The sequence below is a fragment of the Rhea americana genome, unplaced genomic scaffold, assembly GCF_003343005.1.
Source record: "Rhea americana isolate MKP2758 unplaced genomic scaffold, rheAme1 scaffold_16, whole genome shotgun sequence".
Lineage (NCBI taxonomy): Eukaryota > Metazoa > Chordata > Aves > Rheiformes > Rheidae > Rhea > Rhea americana.
The window spans coordinates 7697047-7718180 of NW_028185705.1; the positions used below are offsets into that span (position 1 = coordinate 7697047).

General features: G+C 47.1%; 1 protein-coding gene across 3 annotated transcripts in view; it reads left to right on the forward strand.

Moving 5' to 3' along the window:
- Positions 1 to 7: 7 nt before the first annotated feature.
- Positions 8 to 21134, forward strand: part of CADPS (calcium dependent secretion activator) — a 240013-nt gene continuing 218886 nt past the window's right edge. For all 3 annotated transcript variants that reach the window (XM_085300112.1, XM_085300114.1, XM_085300115.1), the window contains exon 1: positions 8 to 169. In XM_085300112.1, coding sequence (XP_085156238.1) covers positions 104 to 169 — 66 coding nt within the window. In that variant the 5' untranslated portion in view covers positions 8 to 103. The remainder of the gene's footprint in view (positions 170 to 21134) is intronic.

A 21134-nucleotide genomic window follows, 5' to 3' on the forward strand; every position in this document is an offset into this window, starting at 1 on the left:
CCCCAGCCCCTCGGTGGCCAGCGAGAAGGAGAAGGACGAGCTGGAGCGGCTGCAGCGCGAGGAGGAGGAGAGGAAGAGGAAGCTGCAGCTCTACGTCTTCGTCATGCGCTGCATCGCCTACCCCTTCAACGCCAAGCAGCCCACGGACATGGCCCGCCGGCAGCAGAAGGTACCGGCCCGCCCGGCCGCCCCTCCGCCCTGCCGCTGCTCCGTCTGCCCCCTCGCTGCCCGCCCCGCCGAGCCCTCCCGCAGCCGGCCTGGCCCCAGTCCCGGCCGCTGCCCGGGCCCGCCGCCGTCGGGGCGCCCCAAGGGCGAGCCCGCCGCGGGGCACCTTGGCCCCGCACGGGAAGGGGGCGGCGGGCGGCTGCGTGGCGCCGTGCGCGGCGGAGCGCCCCGCCGCCTTCCCGCCCCAGCGCCCGGAGCCGTCGTCGGCGTGTGGCCCGCTCTGGGCTATCCAGTACGGGGATTCCGGAAACTCGGGGTTTGGGCTCTCTGAAAGTCCTCTGAAGGAGGAAAATAGGTCGTATGGCTGGAAATTGCTGGCTGCGTACTGCCTCCTCCATGCTGCCTGCAAAGTACGCTTAATGGGGTGTGCGAGCACCGGCTTAGGGAGTTGCAAAGTCTGGTTTCTACTTCTCGCAAATATTTACACGCGAGGGGCTTCGTGGCACCAGGGTGTTAGCCAGACRTGGCAGCAGAGCTTTGAAATGAAGTTGCTGACACAGTACTGCCCATTCCTCCCCAAATGCGTCAGCGCAGCGCAGCAGTGTCCGTCCAGGCGGCGGCCGGGGAGGAGCACCGCACCTGGCCCCCGCGGCCGGGCRCGGCGGCGAGCGGGGAGAAGCGGTGTTGGCTCTGCCAGTTGTCGGCTTTCTTTCCACCAAGGTACTAGCTTACAGGCTAGAGCAGAAATTAAGTTCCTCCAGGACGCAGACGCAGGTACGCTTCAGTCAAGCACAGCCGACTTTCTTCCTRTGGCAGTCCGAGTAGGTCCACGATGGGACGTAGCTTTCTGGAATGGCTGGCTGTTTTTTCCCATTTTTGGTTAAGTTTCTTAGCCTGAAGTTTTAAATCCTGATACCATTCTGTGTTCACAAATGACCTTTATAAGTCAGGAAGGCTCCTGGATGTATTGATGCAAATGACATTCTTTCAGTTCTGTTACACTACAGAACTATTATTAGTCATTGCAACATAAGGAGGTAGGAAAGTGTATCAGTACTGCACATAGTTTAGAGGCAATATAGGACAATCTGTTGTTGCTTGAGGGTTGAATGATCTGCTTTTATCTGCTGAGTGAAAAGCATAGATGAAGATATAGCTAGGTTTGGGGATTTTTTTTTCACATATTATATATGTATWTTTTTAACCTACGACCCTTTTCAGCAGACTGTGGACTTTGAAAGACTTCTTGTCTTTTGCTTCCTGTCTTCAAATCAGAAAAAGAAAATGAAATTTAAGTAATTGCTAGTTTTGCAGCAGTTAAAACAAACCAACCAACCCATCAGCTGTTTCTCATGTAAAAGTGAACTGAGAATGGAAATAGTTTTTCCAAAGGAGCAGGCAGAGTCTTAGTTGTCTGGAGATAAGTTGCTGGAAAGGGCAAATCATAATCTGTGAAATCAAAATACAGCTCTCTGAACAGATGGAGAGGGGAGGGAAGAGAAAGGGGAAAGGGAGTCAATAAAGTGCAGATGAAACAAAAATAAGGAGTAATGAGAAAAATGATAACCTAGCAGGAATACGTGAAGGAATGGGGAGATTAAACAGGACCTTGGGAGAAAATAGTTTGTTCTCTGGGAAATGAACAGTTTAGGAAAATATATTTTGTTTATTTATACAAAGAACTGAAGTAGATATCTTTCAGGGGCTTACCCTGTCCCCTCAAACACAGCAGTGAAATGGAATTTGGGAAGCTAAATGTAACTTGACAATGCATGTCAAGTTGAATTCACCCTTTTAAAGGTGAATTCATCCCGGGTTTTCTTCTTCTGTATATTCCTATATTCATTTGTCACGGCAGTTTCTGGGAGTGAATCCTTGTCCTTTTTCTTTAGCTAAGACCCCCATAAAAGTCAAYTGAAGCACTGCTGGAGCAAGAGGTTTGTTATTGGGCTCCATGTGATCCACTACTCCCCTCACAGATCACTCTGGGGAAAGCCCACCCTTCCTTTTCTAGCTTGCTCAGCCATGGTATGTTTTCAGTGGCAGACCAAYGAGTGAGGTAGGTTGGGCTGCTTCCCTCCTGGGCATAGAATTTTTGTCACAGTTCTGCTGGATTTAGTAATCTGTGGGAACTATGTTTATTTGTAGGCCTTCTGTAGTGGCTAAGATACCGGATGCTTGAGGACTCACTAGGGTGGAGTATTTCTCTGCTGAGGGGAAAAAGCGGGAGAGAAAGAGGTTTTGGCCCTGCTCTGGTGGGAGCTGTTGCCTCAGTTTCTCCATCAGTCGGGGGCTGATAAACTGCTTCCTTCTCTGCGTGTGATTTGATTCTGCCCCTCACAGCCTCCTGCTTAGAAACAAAGGGTTTTGTCCTGGAAGAACTGTAAAGAAACCGAAAGACCTTGGGGCCGGCGCAGCCTCCCCGGGAGGCGCGGAGGTGAGCCGGGCTTGGCGCAGGGCTGCTGAGCCGCGCGCGGTGCCCGTCTCCAGCACGGCTGGGAAGATCCTGCCCGGCTCTGCGAGGAGGAGGTCTGGCCTCACCGCTGCTCGCTGCAAGGGGACGGCCTGGCCGTGCTGCTGGTCTGCACCTCTCGCTCCTAGCGCGGGAGAGCCCCTGCTGCCTCTGAGCGTGGCCCGAGCAGGGTTCCCGTGGCTTTGCAGGGGAGGCCCTCGCCCTGCAGCACGCTGCCTGGCACAACCCAGCTTCTCTGGGTCACCTGGTAAGAGCCGGTCGCTCTCCCTGGGAGGAGCCCGCGGCCTAGASTGGGCCGTTTTGCCCACCAAGCAAACCGGACTGCCGAGCCTGGACTTCTACTGCAGTCTGTATTCTTTGCAATTACCTTAGAAATGAAAAATTGACGAACTGATTTTGCTGCAGTCACAGTATTCAAGTTCTTGCCTGTGCTAAAGGTCCTGTGGTACCTTCCCTGAGATGCATAGTCCTCCCTCTGCGATCCCGCGGCGTTGCACGYGCAGCTGGTTGCCATCCTGAGCGCAGAGGTGGCCGCGCGTTACGGTGGTGTAATGCACAGACACTGCTGTTACTGTTTATGTAGCAGCATGCCTGCGTGTAGTGTTCTGGGGTTGGAAAATACAGCCTAGCGTTTTGCATAGCTTGTGAACCACTTTGGGTTCCCTCTAAATACAAGGAAGCCTATATTTTAGGTACTGTTACAACAGAAAGATAATTACATGCAGTTTGATTAAATTACAAYGTATATGAAAGCAAAGAGGATGGTGGAAACACGTGAACGGACAGCTTAGCTGAGTATGTGCTGCACGTGGGCGCGATAGCGTTGCTTATTTATTCTGGTATCGAACTCTGTTTCAAATTCTAAGCAGAATTCAAGCACGTGTTGTCCAGAGCTGGTATTTTCCTGATCTTGACACCTCAGAAACTTTAGAAACATGGTAAAAACTGTTTCCAGATCAGCATGTTCAAACTTAYACTTCTGCTTCAGATTTATCAATCTTGATGCTTCTGTGTTAAGGTTTCACTTGAGTAAATACACACTTGCCATTTTATACCTGTAAATGTTTTTATTTACATTTTGCTAGCTTGATTTTCTAAGGAGAAGAGACTCATTAGATAGACAGCAGAAGCATGTTCCTTCCTKCTTAGATTACTTTTTAAAGCCACTTATGAATTTCAAGTGCCTTTGACAGGGAGACAGTGACCTGCAAGATAATAGTCCCTTAAAAGTTTTGTGAAAATAGGGAGATCAGTCAAGAAGTACCCCAGCTGAGAGGAAGGTGGCAGTGTGAGGTCAGCCCTTACTAGACACTAGAGAATCTGAGAAAAGCCCTTATGAATACGAGGCCCAAGAGGAAAAACTCCAGTTAGAGCTTGCRTCTTACTAGACACCAAAGCCTCCAGCCTCGAGATGCAAATCAACAGGAAATTGGKTTTTGTTAGCACTCTTGTGCTCAGAACAATGTGTTTTAATGCCACAGATGGTACTTAGCTTGCTAATTGTTTGCCCAGGATGTATTTAGCTTTTTCTCTAGCTCATGCTGACTTGCTGCTAGTAGAGTTGAGACAACCAACGGTGGTCTCTGCATTTCCCCACTTGAGTCCAGTTGTCTAAAGCCTTGGAGAGGAGAGCTTTGCTGGTAGCTTGGGGAACTTGGGCAAGTCCTTTTTTTTTTTTTTTTTTTTTTTTTTTTTTTTTTTTTGTTGTTTTTTTTTTTTTTTTTTTTTTTTTTTTTTTTTTTCCCCGTGAAAGCACTGACTCCTGGTCTGCTGCAAAGCAGACGCAGGCTCATGCTTGGATGCTGCTGGGAGGATGTGGGTTACATCTCTTTTCACATACTGCCACGGCTCCTTCAGAACACGAACACAAAACACAGCAGACGAAATGTACAGTACAGCACAGGAATCGGTGTTTTCTCATTCCAAATAGCATAAGCAGGAAGATCTTCAGATGATCAACATCCCCTTGAAAACACGTGTTCTTCATGTTGCTCCTTTCTGAACTCTGTAGAAAATAAGATGTGGTGAACACATTAGGGCAGGCATTAAAGCAGTCATGGTTGTATTCAGTTGTTTTCCAGCAGTGCTTTTCTCCTCTGCAGAACTGGGGAACAGGCAGTTGGTGCACACAAGATTAACATCAGCTCCCAGCAGGGTAACTGAGGAATGAAAAAGTTCAGCTCAGTCAGTTGCGGATTCCCAGAGCTACTCCTGGTGGAGATGGGTTGTAATTTGGATCCTGTGGAATGACATAGGGTGTGCTAYCAAAATTTTCATTCAGATTCAGCAARGCACTGAAGCTTGTGCTTTGCTGAACGGTGATTGATCTAAGCGCCATACTTACTGCTGAACAAGTGTGAGGGATCAGAAACTCTGTTAAATCAGTTACAGCACATCTTAAAATGCCAAATTGTTGCCATTTTGGCATGCATACAATGCTACAACAGTTAGGAACAAAATAAAGCTAGTACAGTCCAAATAATCATCTATTTCTTCATTATCATTGAYTGGATAAACTGTTACTCTCATGCTATGCTTAAATAAGTTGTCTCTTAAAAYTACTGGCATATTGTGCTCCTGGGACAGGCTGTGACTCAGGTGATGTTGGGACTTGTCTTAGCAGCTTTCTCCCAAGGCAGTCACGATTTATGGCCAGATTCTGCCCTACTGCATTCAAAAAACCCTTGGAAGAGTGATTTTTCTCAGTTCCACAGAAGAGGAGAGGTACAGAGTACACACTGCGTTTTTTTTTCTTTTTTTTTTTTGGGGGGGGGGTGGTTTTTTGTTTTTTTCCCCTCTTCCCCTGCTCTCAGTTGCTCTCTGGTGCTGTGCAAGAAGTAGATGCAAGGTCCAGACACATCTAAAGTATGAGTTGGGCCCCACGCATAGCTCTGTAATTGCAGGAGAGCTCATCATAACCTAGTGAGCTTTCTAAAATGGTTGTTAGTGCTGTGACCACAGAAGTTCTGGAAGAATAGGTGGAGGCTTTGTCTTCACTGCTTCACTGGCTCAGTGTGGGCACTGGCCACCACCATGGTCAGATGAGAGTGCCATGTGTGTCACTGAGATCTGGGGGGATCTCAGATCTGTGCTAACCCTGAAATGAAGACAAGCCTGCCACATTTCAATGGTGCTTGGGAGAAACATTTACGTGGAGAAGAAATTTCACACATTTCAGAAGTGACATTCTTTTGCAGTGCAGAAAAAAGCATGATTGCCTGTACTTAACTAATTGTCTGGAATCTACAGAAAATGGTTATTTTCAGTTAAAACACTTATCATTCATTTTGTCAGTGCCTTATCTTAATTTAATTCTAGCAGATATTAAATTTTTGTCATACTTTGGCTATTTATATACTTGCAGCTTATTGGATTGGGAAGCAGGTAATTAAATAGGCTGTAAGCTTGGTTTTTGGCTGTTGTAAAACTTTGCAGTTGCTGATCTGTAGTCCAATCATTCAATTATTGTGGGTGGTACCTCTCAGGCCAGAGATGTTATGAACTAACAGTGGAGAAGACTCATCAGATAATGCAGCTCCAACCCCTGCTAAAGTCCATCATTTACAAAAAGTATTATTTATGGCCTTGCTTTGCATAGTCTAGACGCTCTCCCTGAAGCACTTTGCCTTTTGCATAGCTTCTAATTCCTTTTGCTGAATAATGAGTCACTCGTTCTCAGTTCACCTAAGCAAGAAGTGGTCAGGAAGTCATTTGACTATGTATTTTTTTGTTAGCTCAAGCGTTTATGTTTGGTTTTTTGTTTTTTTTTTTTTTTTTTAATAGGGTTATTTAGTAGTAAAATCCCAGCCATCACACTACTGGTACAGGCAATGTATATATACAAACCCTTTATAGCTACAACAAATACTTTAGTCCAGATGGGTACCTGGTAAACATCATGTTACTACTTAATTATGTAAGTCCAAGTAATATGCAATGAGTACATATAATCAATGAGTCCAATGAGTACAGTATAATCAATAAAACTGAAGAGCAGAATTTCAGTCTCAGGTGATGTCAGCCTGCTAGTCACTTCAGCAGAGCCAGGATATTTTGCCTATAAAATGATCTCTGGGAACCATATGTGTTTTAGTATGTCTTTGAAAATTAAGACTTATTAAAATAATAGAGAATCTTTAAAAACAGTGGGAGAAGAGACCTTCTTTGGTGGTGAGCAGATCTTTTCCCATTTGTCACTCAGAAGGAAGGGCAACCCTTAAAGGTAGGGTTTGTTTCCAACTCCTTCTCTTAACATGTCCCCAGAAATGGAGYAGCCCAAGGTGCAAGGGAAGATGACATCTCTCTTCCTAGTTCTCAGAAGCGTTAATACAGAACCAGAGGAAAAGAAAAATTTGCCAGAACTGCTTTTCTGGTTCTCCGCCCTCCACCAATGTGCAGCTCTGAAGTGGCACTACCGAATCACATTGGGTCAGAAGTGAGTCTCTCTTCACACTGGACACACTCTGAGGAGCAGCAGCAGTGTCCAGCCATGTTTTCATGAGAATGGGCTGGTGGGGAGGATGGACTTCAGAGATGGCAAGGTGGAGATGTTGCCTTCCCTACTTGCCTCTGGGATTGATTTTTGGGGCATTTCCTTGTATCACCTCCCTGTAGCTACTGAAAAAATATACAGAGCAACCTAATCTGGTGCTTGTTCTGGAAGAAGTGCTTTGACTGGATCTTCTAGATTGGATGGGCCTAATTCTTAAAACTAAGTGTATGTGCAGTCACTAAATGTTTGGTGTGAGCATATGCAATTGTTCTTTGAATATGCACTTTTAGTGATAATCTTTTGTATTGTTKGTCTGAGGTTCATGCTGATAACGAGTTGTTATCTTGACTCTGGTGYTTAAATTCTAGAAGTCATTTACATGTTTATATAACTTAGGGATAAGCTATGTAATGTTCGTTGTTATCAAAGTTCAAAATCTGTGCGCCTCTCTCAGTAARGTTGACAGTTTGGTAGTACCAGGTAGTCTGAGATGCATAACGAYCTCTGTGAGAGGCCATTTTTACAGGCCATCTCCAGTGCACTCATGACCAGTCTTTACAGGATGCACCATGGACTGTGTATTTTAGCTGAAGCAAAAGGGCGTGGAAAGCTGCCCCAGACACACAGTTCCTGACCTGAGCCACATGCTTCGGTCAAGTCATGCAGCTATGACTACTCAAGTGCTGAGAATCTGCCCTTGCTCAGAAGTTGTGTGTGTTTGAAGAAGAAACTTAAGTTAGATGTGGTCAAGTTTTTCTTTGTTTTTGTTTTTYCTAGCCCWGAGAGTTCTTTTYAGTGATGGTGCTGCAGGATTTACCTTAGCAGACTGAAAATGAGACACRCAGCTCTTGAATGAACCCCACTGATTTTAGTAGGACCTTGATCTGATGTCGTAACACACATGTACAAATGCTCTGGCAAAGTAAGGTTGCACATTAATGGTCCAGCTATGGACTTTAATGGTCTTGTTGGCTTAATTAGGGTGACATTCACCCAAGGACATGGCACCTGCCCATGTTTCACCTCTGTCTTTAGAGTAAGGTGAAACAGTCTTCAGGTCTAGCTTTATCTGTAGTTGGATTCTCTTTCTGTCTCAGGCTCCCTTTTCTGGTSGGATTTACAGCCACATGCTTCATGATTTAGATTGAGCACCTGTGGCATCAGGTATGAACTGGACTCAGTTCTGCACAAGTGTGGAGCAGAGTAGCCTCCATCCCTGCAAGTCTGTCACCTGCCATGTCTTCTGCCTGGGTAGGGAGCTCGGGGAAAGACTCACTTGACTCACTTGACTTCGCAGCAGGAAAGAAGCACTTTGTCTTGGATGTTTTCATTGCCTAACCTGCTTCTGCAAGAGGAAGAAACCCTGTGTTCAGAGTAGCAGCTGCAGCATTGTCGTGTGTGCAGGCTGAACTAGATCCCTCTGGGCTGGGCTGGAAGGGGACATTTTTGGCTTCCAGTCACCTGGCTGACATAGGGGAGGAAAGTAATTGGAGGGAAGGACCAGTTTCCAGGGTGTGTGAGAAATTCAAATTACATGGTCCTTATGTGTTGTTTCCTACCACTTTGTGGGAGGCTGCCCAGGTGTAGTTTATACCCTGAGGAACTACCAATAGAAGAAGCTACTTATTAAGAAATGTCTTACTGGGATCTACCCATTCTTGTACTTCCACTTCCCGGACTGCTGCCTTGTGAATTGCATCAGTTTTGTCTGCTAGAGCTTCTGAATTTGACTCTCAGAATCACAGAATGTTTGAAGTTGGAAGGGACCTCTGGAGATCATCTAGTCCAACTCCCTTGCTCAAGCATGTTAGACAGGCTCAGGCAAATRTTGAGTATCTGCAGAGACGGAGACTCCACAGCCTTTCTGGGCAACCTGTTCCAGTGGTCTGTCACTCTCACAGTAAAGAAGTTCTTCCTTATATTCAGGTGGAACTTCCTGTGTTTCAGTTTGTGCCCGTTACCTCTTGTCCTCTGTGTGCTGAGCTGGAGAGGACAGCACTAAGTTTGCAGACACTGTAAGTTTGCAGTAATCRCAGATGTTTCTTAGTTGTGATGGTTGTTTGCAATCGATTGGGTGTACAGGGCATGCTGACTATTGTAGGAAGCAATCCTCCCTTCCCCAGGGAATTCACTGTGTAAAAGTCCAGATGATGTTAGCTAGGCTTTACCTGGCTAGATAAGGCGACAGAAGGCTGTGTGTCGGGTTCCTGGATTTTGCCATCCTGAACCCCCTGAGCATGCTGTGGGCTGTTGAAAGGGGCAGCTCCTCGCTGCCTTGGAGCTGCTCGGAAAAGGGCAGCAATTGCCTTTCCGMGGGTGCAGAGATTACAAAGGCAGTCAGCCCTGCGGGAGGGATTCAAGAGCAGCTGCTCGCACGCTGACGTACCCGCATGAAAGCTGCTTCCGAGTTTGGGCTCCCAGCGGCAGGCACGAGCCAGGGGCTGGACAGGGTGGTGAGTCAGCAGTGCCCAGTGCCCGACTGTGTCTGCCCGCTGGTTCTGGCTCTGTGACTCACTGGGATGAGTGAAGGCAAAGAGTGAATGAAGGCGGAGGCTGCAGGAGTGGGTGGAAAGCAGGACTCCATCTGGGAGCAGGAAGGGACACGCTGTGTCTGTGCTCCCTGCCTAGCTGGTAGCACCACGATGAGATTAAGGAAGCTGACAGAATTTGATGCTCTGCTATCTGAGAGAATACTAACGAGTTTTCATAAATATGGCACCTTACTGACCAAAGTGATACATGATGTTAAATGTTAGTTCAATAAGGAGGCAGATTTGGACTCAAAACTTCTTTTTCTTCCTGCAAAGTGAAYGGATTTTTCTGTAAGTGTTCTCAGTGCGCCTTCTACCACCCATCTCATATCCAGCCAGATTGGTGCTTTGCTTGGAAGTAAACTCTAATCCCAAGGAGAGACTTATAGAGGTGCTGTCCAGCCAACTGGCCAAGTACAACAAAATAATGCAAAGGCACTTTGGCAGGTTTCTGAGCTTCTGTTGACTGGCTTTGGCATTTGGCCTGAGCGGATGACGGTGGAAGGGAGAAGCTTTACCGTGAGCAGCTGACCAGACGCAGCCTGGTTTGCATGGCTGAGGCTCGATGTTCCTGTTGGATGTCATTGACTGACTGGGGGGGGGAGAAGGAGAGGATAATTTCAGATGTTATGTTTTAGACAAAAAAAAATAATCAGATGAATTGGGAGCGGTTAAATTAAGCTGTTCAGGATTGTTATTGGGACTTTTGTCAATAGGAAGGGGGAGCTAAGCTTTTGCGAGATGGATTTCACCTTGGTCACCTGCTGTGCTATAAAGAGGTGGCTGGCAGTGAGGGATAGATGCTCTTGCACCTCATTAGCAGAAGGTTTAGGCAGSGAGGAAGGGATTTGGACATCACACAAGCAGAACGTCAAGCAAAGGCGGATATGCTCTACAATCCTAATATCTCTTCCTGGTCCAGCGAAAGGGCACGCATGTTTTGTGTAGCACCGATGTAGAGTTTACTTTTATTATCTGGACTTGTAGATTTACATCACATCCCAGCAGACTGCTCCCACCCTTCTTGTAATCAGAGATTAAAGACTCATCACTGTCTTAGAAGGAAGCTAATGGGGTGACGCAGCAGGAGCCAGCTGCTTTGTTACCTGCATGGTGACAGTGCAAGGATGAAGCAAGGACACAGCAAGCGCTTCCTTAGCAGCAGGCGAGGCTGCGTGACCCACAAGCAATACTTACATCCTGGTGCAAAAACCAGCATTGGCAGCCCCCCACCACCACCCCCAGCACCATAGACCACCCTTTGCAAGTAAGACCTCTGGGCAAAAACCATCTGTCCTGTTATCTGGGGACATGCAGCTGTCTGAGCTGCATGCATTTTTTTTCTTTTTTTTTTTTTTGATGTATAGCCAAGAAATAGCCAGAGTTAGGACTGCAGAGACTTTGTGTGCGCTCAGTCGTTCGTGAGGGCAGAGCAGCTCCCAAGTGTAAGTCGATGCTGGCACTGCAGGAAGGAGAGGGAAGCTGAGAAGGGTACTGAACGCGACAGGGAGTTTGGAGCTGAGATGTCACAGCTTTTCTCTCTGCCTTTCTCTGTCGCTTTGCAAGTATTGATTTACGGTGCTCAGATCTGTGAATGACTTTTCCCCCTTCAGGAAGATGATTCCTAAGAGAGCCTGGGGCAAAGAGCAGGGTGACATTGTTCCCAGTTCTTAGATAAAACTGCTTTTCCACTTCCTTTATGCTTTGCAACTGATTTGGTCCTTTGTGCTGTGGGCATTGCGAGAGGAGGAAGACATATCTGTGTGCTTGGTGCCCCCCTAAAAGTCAGACAGAAAAGTTGATGCCTTCCCTGCCCTGAGATGGGGGTCTACGCAACTATTCTGCAAGGTTTGAGCCACTGAACCAGACTGTGGAAAGCAACTCAAATGGTAGTTGGGCTCATGAAAACCTGGGGTCTAAATTGTCAGTGAATCCAGTGCTTAGTTCTGCCTTTGGCTCCAGGATGCTGTTTTGCTTTTTTAGCTTCTAACTGCCTCAGGAGAGAAAAGGAGAAAGTTAAATGTGTCTCCCGTCCCCCAAACTGAACTGCTGTCCTGAACTTGGATAGTGCAGTGATGGTTTACATTGGCCAAGGATCTGTCTAGTACAGTTTCTGGTCATCGGCAAGTTCCCCACATCTCAGTGATGTCTTTCTGTTCTTAAGAATGTTGGTCATGCAGCTGCAAAGAATCTGCCTGAGCAGGAGTCTCTTGGGGTAGATCTTCTCTCAGAGGACTCCTTGGTCCACAGGGCATATCTTGGACTGGTCCCCCAGCAGCACGTGTGACAGTGAGAGCACCTTGYGGCAGTCATGGCATTTGCTCCAGCCTAGCTGGCGTAGGGAGGAGAGGCTGGACAGTGAATAGCATCAAAGAGGTGGTTTTTTAAATAGGGAGCTGCTTGCTTGCACAAGCTACAGTGATCCTGTATGGGCTGTGCTGAAATGTGGGCATCCCTTCAAGGGGTTACGCCARCCATCTCAGGGGACGAATTGTGTGACTGAAGCAAGCACACCTGAGGCACAGGTAGTCAGGACACTAACAGACTGACAGAAGCTTGGAAAGCATGCTCCTGGATGGTGGGGAGTGGGATTGACACTTGAATTTCACTCTTAAACCTCCCTTTTTGCTTACTGTTAAATGCTACTGGAGGCACTTGTGTGCACATGCTCATGTAAGGATGGTGGGTTGGATAGGGCAGGATTTCCTGGGTGCTGGAGCAGAGCATGTTTRCCAGTGTGGTTAAAGGATCTCCTCATGAATCGGAGCCACTGGACTGTCCAGGCCCCAGTGCTGTTGGCTGGCGTGAAAAGGCTGGTCTTTTCTAAGGTTGTTTTGTATCTCTGCTGCTGAACTTTTATTTTATGTTCCTCAAGCTAAGACTTCCAAAGCCTCCACTGCAAAGYCCTTGCTTACTGCATTTTTCATGCAGAAAGATGTGTGGTAGAAATTCTTTCTGTAATCTCTCTTTTTTCAGCTGTATTTTACCAGAATATTCCTGTCTATGCAGAAGAAACCCCAAAAGTGAATCAGATTCTACCGAGYGGGACAGTCTTCCTACCACCTATTTATGGTGCATGCAATTATCCTCCATGCATCTCGGAACTCAATTGCCTTTTTATTGCTGTTTAGCAATGTGTTAAAAGGTTTTTGAATACTCGTGAATACTTGTTTTCTCATTAGCTCTATTTATTCCTTCTTTGGCTCCCTTCCTCAGCCTCATCAAATTTAGTATCTTTTCCTTGCCTGTAGGGCCTTTCACAAGTCTGCCATTGCTTACTTATTCTCCTGTGTCCTTTCTCATGTTGCTGCTCCAGATGCTGCGTGTTCCTGGATCTTGCTCTAGCAAACCGTCAGGCCCCACCACCTGCCAGGGGCTCTGTCTGGTGTGATGCCCTGCCTGCAGTCCCCTTGCTGGGTGGACTGGCTCAGGCAAGATGCCGCAGTGGTTCCTCAGGAAGCTGCCTTGAATCAGGCAGGGCTCATTAGCATGGCAAGGCTGCCCTCGCAATTAAGGGCATGTACATGGTGCAGGAATCAGTTGCAATGATTAAGCTGATACTAGGGATTTGTGACTGAGAGTTGGTAAGCAAAGTGGGAGGCAGGTGCTGTGGTTTTTGGTCATCTGTGTGGGTTTGGTTTGCCAAGGTGGTCCAGGAGCTGTCCCACTCTCACAGCAGGTTGTGTCTATGCCAGGCTGGGAAACAACAGAAGCCACAGGGGTTAATCCGGACGCAAATCCCTCTGCACTCCCAGAGCCATGCAGTGAGGCTGCCTCTGCTACCAGGCTCTGGTGGGAAACATTGTTATTTTGGACTCCTTTGCCCTGGGCCCTTTGGGAGTCTGACAGCCCTCTTAGGGCTCTGCAGAGGCTGGGCCGAGGTCATGGCTTTATGGGAAATGACTCCGGAGTCTGCCCGGAGCTGCTCTGGCTTTGCGGCAGCACGAAGGTTGTCTCACACTTTACAGCTTCCTGGAGGATGTCATACAGACGCTGCCTTGCTGAAGCTAGCTTGGTCCCGCTGGGGCGTCTCTGCTCACGTTGCAGCCCTGTAAAAGCAGCCATGCTGTTTGGGAGCCCAGAGGTTTGTAACTGCGTGTCCCCAGTGCTGCTCCGGGACTACGAGKGCCTGTGCAGCACACCCCTCTAAAGCTGCGGTGGGGGGTCTGTTGGGCTGGGGGCATGTACAACTGATGTCACTGGAATTACACTTTTACCACCTGCTATGGATCCTGTACTTTTTTTTTCACATAGCTGTTCTCTCTGAAGGCTGCAGCAAAGTGGCTCTTGTGTGTGTGCTGCACCTGGCACACTGCATGGACCTAATTAGGACTGCTCCTAACTAGCCAAAAAGTAACCTGAAKTTGTGTGTCATAGTTGTTGATGCAAAGTCCTTTTCAATGTTATTTGCTTTATGTTTTAGATTTGTCATGTGGCATTTCCAAAGCTTGAATTAATTTAATTATTCCCTGAGGTGCCTGCTAGCTCACAGTTGTCTAGGACTTTTTCGCCCTTCTCTTGTGTATTGAGGAGCCTGCACAACTCTGAATCATCAGTAAATGTAATCATGGTGTGTGTTTGTTCTTCCAGGTCCCTGACATTCACAATAAATGAAAATGTTTTTAATACCAATCTATGTACCTCCCCTTTAGGAACATGTTATATTCTGAAATGCTTCCTAGCTTCATACATCGCAGCGACTCAGTCCAAATAGCATTCATATTGACAAGTGGGATTAATATTTTATGTTAAATTGTATCAAAAGCTTTCTCAGCCTATAGGTAATTTATGTCCARAACTTGCACCCAGCAGCCTTAGCACATGTATTGAGCATGATGTCAGTTCCATGAAGGCTTAGTGACCGGGCTTAGTTAAACAGCCTTCAGCTTTCTCAAGGTCACCAGTTCAGAGGTGGGTGAGCACGCTGTGATTCCAGCCTTCCTCTGCCTGAAGCTAGCAGCAGCCTGTGACCTGGCTGTAGTCACAACCTGAGCTGTGCCGGGTTTCTGCAGGCTAGGATCCTCCTGAGTATGCTGCAGCCAAGTGCTGGGGTTAATTAGTCAAAGTGCAAATCACTGAGTTAGAACAGGGACTGGAGCTCCTTCATCTTGCAGGATATTTACCACTTCAGCTCTTTCCCATCTCTCCTTTGCTGTCCAGGGAGCAGCATTCTCCATTTGCACTAGCAAAAGGTAAATGCAACACATGTGTTGGCTGGTACCCAGCTGTGAGTGTTTTGCACCAGCTGAATGCTAGTAGGGGTGAYGGCACAGCTAGGAAACCTCCTGGCTGACTTTACAGGGGAGTGGGCAGTTGCTCTAATAGCTACTCTGCCATTTGTCTGTGGTTGCTGGATTTGGGGGGTGGTATTTCTGAGGTAGCAGATTGATGCAGCATGCCCAGCTGGGATGCCATGCAGTAGGTTGATGGGCACTGTGCTAGTGCTCATAACATACCCTGGTGAGAGGTTCATTGCGCTCAGTGAGTTACGGCTGGGTGAAAGTGGAGCAGTTTGAGTGATGACCTGGGGACTTCGGTTTCAGCTGGATTACAGGTTCAGCTCCCAGTCAGCTCTTTCATAAGCTTGCACAATTCTCTTGATCTTTCTCTAGCTGCCATCAATAAAAAGGTGATAAAAATACTTCCTTTTCTCTGTAGTGTGCTGGAAGGTAGCGAGGGCTTATGAGATGCTCAGTTAATTGTTTTGCATAGGATGTGTAGGTCCCCAGGTCCCACTAGAACTGGACCCAGAAAGAAGGGACGTGTTGTAGTTCAGGGACGCGTAGACACTAAACACCCATGGGTTGCCTCTTCTGTGACTTACTGTGTCCTCTGAGCAGCCTCTGCAGCTGCTCTCTCTTATTATAAAGACAGTTAATAGTCTTGCATAATTCATGGTTACAAGTTGTACACACTTGATGGTAAAAGGAGCCAATGTTTAATTTACACATATAAGGCTTCATATAGATCTTAAAACTATCTAAACAATAGCCGAGATGAAAGGGAGTGAAAAGGGAAACAGCAGCGAGGTGTGAAACCTGGGGGCTTGGATTGCCTCTCCACTGCTTGCGTGTTCCCAGCCCCAAAGCTGTTCCCYGTGGGAGGACGAATCCTGCCAGCCTCTGCAGGTAGCTCTGGTGTGGTGGGGCCTGCTCCCTCCAGCCGTCACGCATAGATGGGTTTGCTGCCCYGCAGGCCAGGCCAAGGGAAGTGTCGTTCCCTGCGGAAACGATTCGTTCCACTTGCAGCTGCCGGGGAGACGGCATGCYGGCCCCAGGGCAGCTGCGGAAGCGATGGGGGCATTTGCAGCAGCAGTGTATTGCATCTGTAGGAGGAGGCAGCAGCAGCCCTGTGAAAGCTGAACGCTGATGCCTGCTTTATTTCTGGGGGTGAATGCTGGAAGCCACCAACTCAGCCACGAGGAGTTTGTCACAAGGCTTCCAAAATGTAGAACATCTTTTGGCTGTACAGCAAAGAAAACTATGCTGTAATGCAGAAACAAGTCAGGAAAATCTTCAGCTTTTTTGCTCAGCTTTGTGCTTTCCTTTCATAAAGGAGTTGGATTCTGAGAATTTTAAAGGAATTCAGCCCAGAGCACCAAATCTCATTTTGCATCGCTGGGAGCCTGCACAGGAGGCTTCTGCTCCAGCAAGGCACTTGCTGTATGCATATGCATGTGCTCAATCTGTCCTTGCTTAAGGCAGTCTCGGCACAAACTGCGGTCGAGTCGGAGGCCTCCAGATGTTTGTCCTGTGGCGATGGTTAAGGCGCACAGGTCAGCTGCTGTTAGGACAACCGAAATGGGACCAACAAGAGGAGGGCTCTTGAACCYATTTTAAACTAGCCTAAGAGCTCAACTACTCTGGGTTTAAACTTGTGTGGGCAGGAGAAGAGTATGGCCCCCTGCTCTTTTCTGTCAGCCAGGAGTGCAGGATTCAGTGGCCAGCAGGAAGCAGATGGTTTGCTATTTCTGTGCCCTTTAGTTTTATTACTGCAGGTCTGGGAGGGACTTACAGCTGCTCCAGTCGTGTGGCAAATCATCTCCATTTGTCTTATGCTGCTACGCCTCAGTGATGTCAGATGGTCTCTTTACATTTCATATATATTCAGACTAAGCAAATCACAGTGTTTTTTCCTTGAAAATTTGATGATGAAAGATGACACTATAAGTGATTTTTTTTTTCTTTACCAATTGTTTCATTTACTGTATAACCCTCACGCTAATGGTAGTAATCTTTCTATGCTGTGGCTCGGGAGAACAGATGTGCCTTCTGGAAAATTTTTACCTAGATAGAATCTTCCTTTTTTTTTTTTTTTAATATAGCTCTGATTACTTGCATTGCAATGCTGTGACCTATATTCAAGGTGAAATTTCTTATAAATATTTGCCTCAGGGAGGGAAGCACCACCATGTTTTTGAGAAGATTAAGGCCTGTCAGACCGCAATGCTCATTTCAATTAGATGACAAAATGCAAATCATTCAGACTTTGGAGTATTTCAAGGTGAAAGTAAAAGGGACTTTAATCCATGTTGAGATTAAGCTTGAAATCGTTGTATGCTTTAATTATGCTCAGTTGTGCTTGCTAGGAATTGCGTAGTGGTAAGTCGAAGTTGTATAGGAGAATCCTTCAATGATACGCGTTAAGAGGCTTGCTGTCTACGCGAAGGACTGCCATCCYTCAGGAATGGAGTAGTGACTCTGAAGAAAATTGCAACTATAACAACAATTCCCCTGATTTTTAATGGCCTGTATTGTTATTTTATTTTATTTACGCAGGGTATTACCAGGTAGAGAGCGCGCGAGCCAGGCTGCGGGCGAGACGTGCCTGCTGCGGGCGTGCGCACGCGCGGGCGTCACGACGGGGAGCTGCGCGCGCGGGGGCAAAGTCTCCCCTCGGCCCGTGCCGGCGCGTCGCCCCGGGGAGCCCCGGGCGTTCGGCGGGGAGCACGGTGCGCTGGCGGCGCGGGGGCTGCGGAGGGTGGCTGGCGCTTTGAGTGATTCCCCTGGTTTAATGCATTTTAACCAGAAAATAAATAAAAGATCCGAGAATGTTTTTTAAGGCCGGTATCACGCGGGTGAATCCTGGCCTAGGCATCCTGGCCAGCAGGGTTTGCTACATTGCCTTTTTTTTTTTTTTTTTTTTTTTTTTTTTTTTTTTTTAAAAGATGCTTTTGATCACAGCTGCTTTTGTGTGAAGGGTTACTTAAAGGCGGGGACGGCGGCGCGTCCAAATCGCCAGATAACTGCGGGTTTCCCCGCGGCGCTCGCGCCTCCGGGAGAGCCGCAGCCGGAGCGTGTCAGCCCCGAGGCTTTGGGGGCCGGAGGGGTGAATCGCTCGTGCTGCAGGTCGGCCCTGAGCGCGGACGCGCTTGGGAGGCTTTAAAAAGGGTGAGTGGAAGAGCTTGGGTGTCGGGACGGCTGTGAAATATTTTCTGACCCTCTAAGCCATAAGTTAGAGTTTTAGAAAACAAAAGGTAAGTGGAAGATGGGATTTCTACTCCATAGCTGATGTCTGTGCGCTGAGTCTTTCTCCTTTTTCATATATTTACTTCTCTCAGCAAACCTTAATGAAGTAATTAGGAGGGGGCCAGAYCGGCAGAAACCAACCTTTTCTTGCTGGAGCCGTGTGTACCAGGTCAGAGGTGTTTATGTAGCAGATCTTGAAGGATTTGAAAAATGTCCTTGGTGTCATCCTGTACAATTTGTCCGTGTTGTTTATGGACTCGCARCGCTACTTTGCACCAGAAATAGCAAGCATGTGTTACAGTTATACTTTGTGCCTCTTTTATTTTTTCCAGCTTAAATGACTAAATTTTGTAGACATGAGACTGATAGACTCAATGAAAAAGTAGGAAAAAAGTGAATTATGCGACTGTTTTTCGTAGAAAAACTTAATTACGGTTATGTACAGCTCTCATGCTAAATAACCGCTTTAGACAGCACATCACTGTAAAAGTGTGTGTTCCTCGAGGATGAGCCCTTGCCTGAAGAGGTTTTTCAGGTAGCCCCCGTTCATCCCCTCCCCAGGGAGGCGAGGAGCCAGCAAGTGCCCCCGGTCGTGGCAGGCCTCCCCCTGCCCTGGGGGGACGGGATGTTCTTGCAGGGGAGACGTGGGCACCGTAGGCATTCAAGTCCTTGGAAGCAAGGTAACAAACTGAGTTGAGAAGAGCTGGAAACGGGAGGCAGAGGCAAGGGAACAACCTTCTTCTGGCCTCACRCAGACTGCTGCTGAATCACTGTTTACGCTGTCTCTACCTGCTGACTAGATGCATGAAAATAGGATACAACTATTTTTAGTTCTTACCTTGTGCATTCATGCACATACACACTGAAATTAGACTCTGTGTGATGGAGAAGGAACTCGCCTACTGGAGGAAAATATTTCTGAGCAGAGTTTATGGTAAAATAATGATTCTTGATTTCTTCACTTCCTAACATTGCCCATATGAACAGTCAGGAAGAGCTGTCTGCAAGCTGTAGCAACCTGCTTTTTTCTTACTGTCACCATCTAAGGTATCTGTTTCAAAAAAACGGTAGCSTGGACTTTGAGTGCCTTAGCAGAGCTGCTTCTCAAGCCAGCACCACCCAGCTGACCAGCAGCAGTCCTGCCCCTCTGCCTTTTTGGTACCGAAACTGCAGCTGCCAAATTTTGTTCTCTATCCTGCTGGCTGCATTTAGCCTTTCCTTTAGAGCTGACTTGAAACCCCACAATGATCTTATTAACTTCTATTGCCGCAGGACCGTTACATGTGTTAGTTTTGGTTTGAGCCAGTAGTTTTTAATAGTCTGTGRTTTCCTTTGTCCCTCCTGTTGCTCCTTGATGCTGGTGGAACGATATGAAGCTATATCAGCAAAGGATTTGGCCCCAAAATGAAGCCAGTACATTTGTTTTGGCAGTGGTTGTGTGTTGGCTGTTGCCTACTGCTACAATTAATTGTGTGATAAAAATAGTGGCTTTTGTATATGAGCCGGAACATTAAAGGTGAGCTAAAGTGGTGACTAGCTGGTGGCAAAATAAGCTAGTGGCAAAAAAAAAAAAAAAAGGAAAAAGAAAAAAGAAAAAAAAAAGAAAAAGAAAAGGCATTGATTTCAGTAGGCCGAGATCTATTTTGGTCTGTTAGTACTACAGGGAGCAAGCTGACAGAGGTGGTTGCTGGGTTTCTTGTGAAAAAAGCATGTAGCCTGGAATATTACYGTGAAGTGCAGCAAGCAAATTCTGCAGGGCTCGCCGAACGATGTAGCTTCGGTTGTTACCATTGCACTTAACCTAAACAAAGGAAGGAATGAGCCAGGTAGGGACTTTGAAGTCAGGGTAGATCACTAGGTAGAAAATAAGAGCTGGAATTCCGTCCTGGCTGCCAGGATATAACCAACTGCAGATAATCAGGTCTTGGTTCTTCTCTGAGCCTCTTTACCTTTGCTTAGGGATAAGTAGCTCTTGGAGACATCTCTGCATATAAGGAAGTGAGGGGTACTGACATGGCAACTATGTGTAGTAAACCATAAATGTAGTACTGCACATGGAGATTTCCCTGCTTAAGATTCATTTAGAAAAATTGGAGGGACTGGAGGCATCATACAGAATATTCCAGTGGGGGAGGGCAGGGAACAGCTTTCTCATCCTACTGTACTGTGTGTGCTCCTTGGAGGCTGTTTCACCTTTCTGGGATCATTTGTGTGAAAGTCCCACATAGTCCMAGTCAGCAGTCTTTACACCACTTGGAAGAATCCTCTGTGTAGAAGAACAAGCTACACTGCTGTTCATCTCCAGCTCTGCAGATATTCTTCTGGCAGCAGTTGAGCATAGAACAAAAAGGGGGAAAATGGCTATGGAGAAGGCTTCTGCCCTGTTCCCTTATCTCAGAACTGTCTGGGCCTCAGGAGGATGCAGCTGTGTACACTGTGCTAACAGCAGGCACCTTCCCTTCTGCACACCGAGTAGGAAACCCTCAGGAAGATGAAAGCCTCCMATAGGCAGAAATTCTCTTGGAGCTCGCACTGAGAACATGCAATTTTACATCCAGCGGGTGTGACTGAGCCCTGAAGAACAGGCTGCTGTRTTTACCTTGTCATGTGCGTACCACTAGTGTTTGCCACCAGAAACTGAGCAGGTGCTGCTGTTGGAATGAGTGAAATGATGCATTTGGCAAGGAAGAGGCTGACAGAGGATTGATGCAGGAGCCATGTAGTGAGACCCATGCCCCATGTGATATGGTGGGCCTAATGAAAGGCTCATAATAATTCCTTATTCCTTAAAACCCATGGATCTAAAATTTTAATGCAACATTTGCACTCCTGACGTTCTCCCAGACGCCTTCTCTGGATCCTTGTCAGGAGGAAGGGTGAAACCTTGGTGCTTTGCAATTCTGGGCAGAATTTGATGTTGACCACTGGGAATYGTTATTTTGACCCTGAGGTTTCTGTAGCTTTGATTTCTAGAAAGTCTTGTTGCAAACTTGCCATCTCTCAGC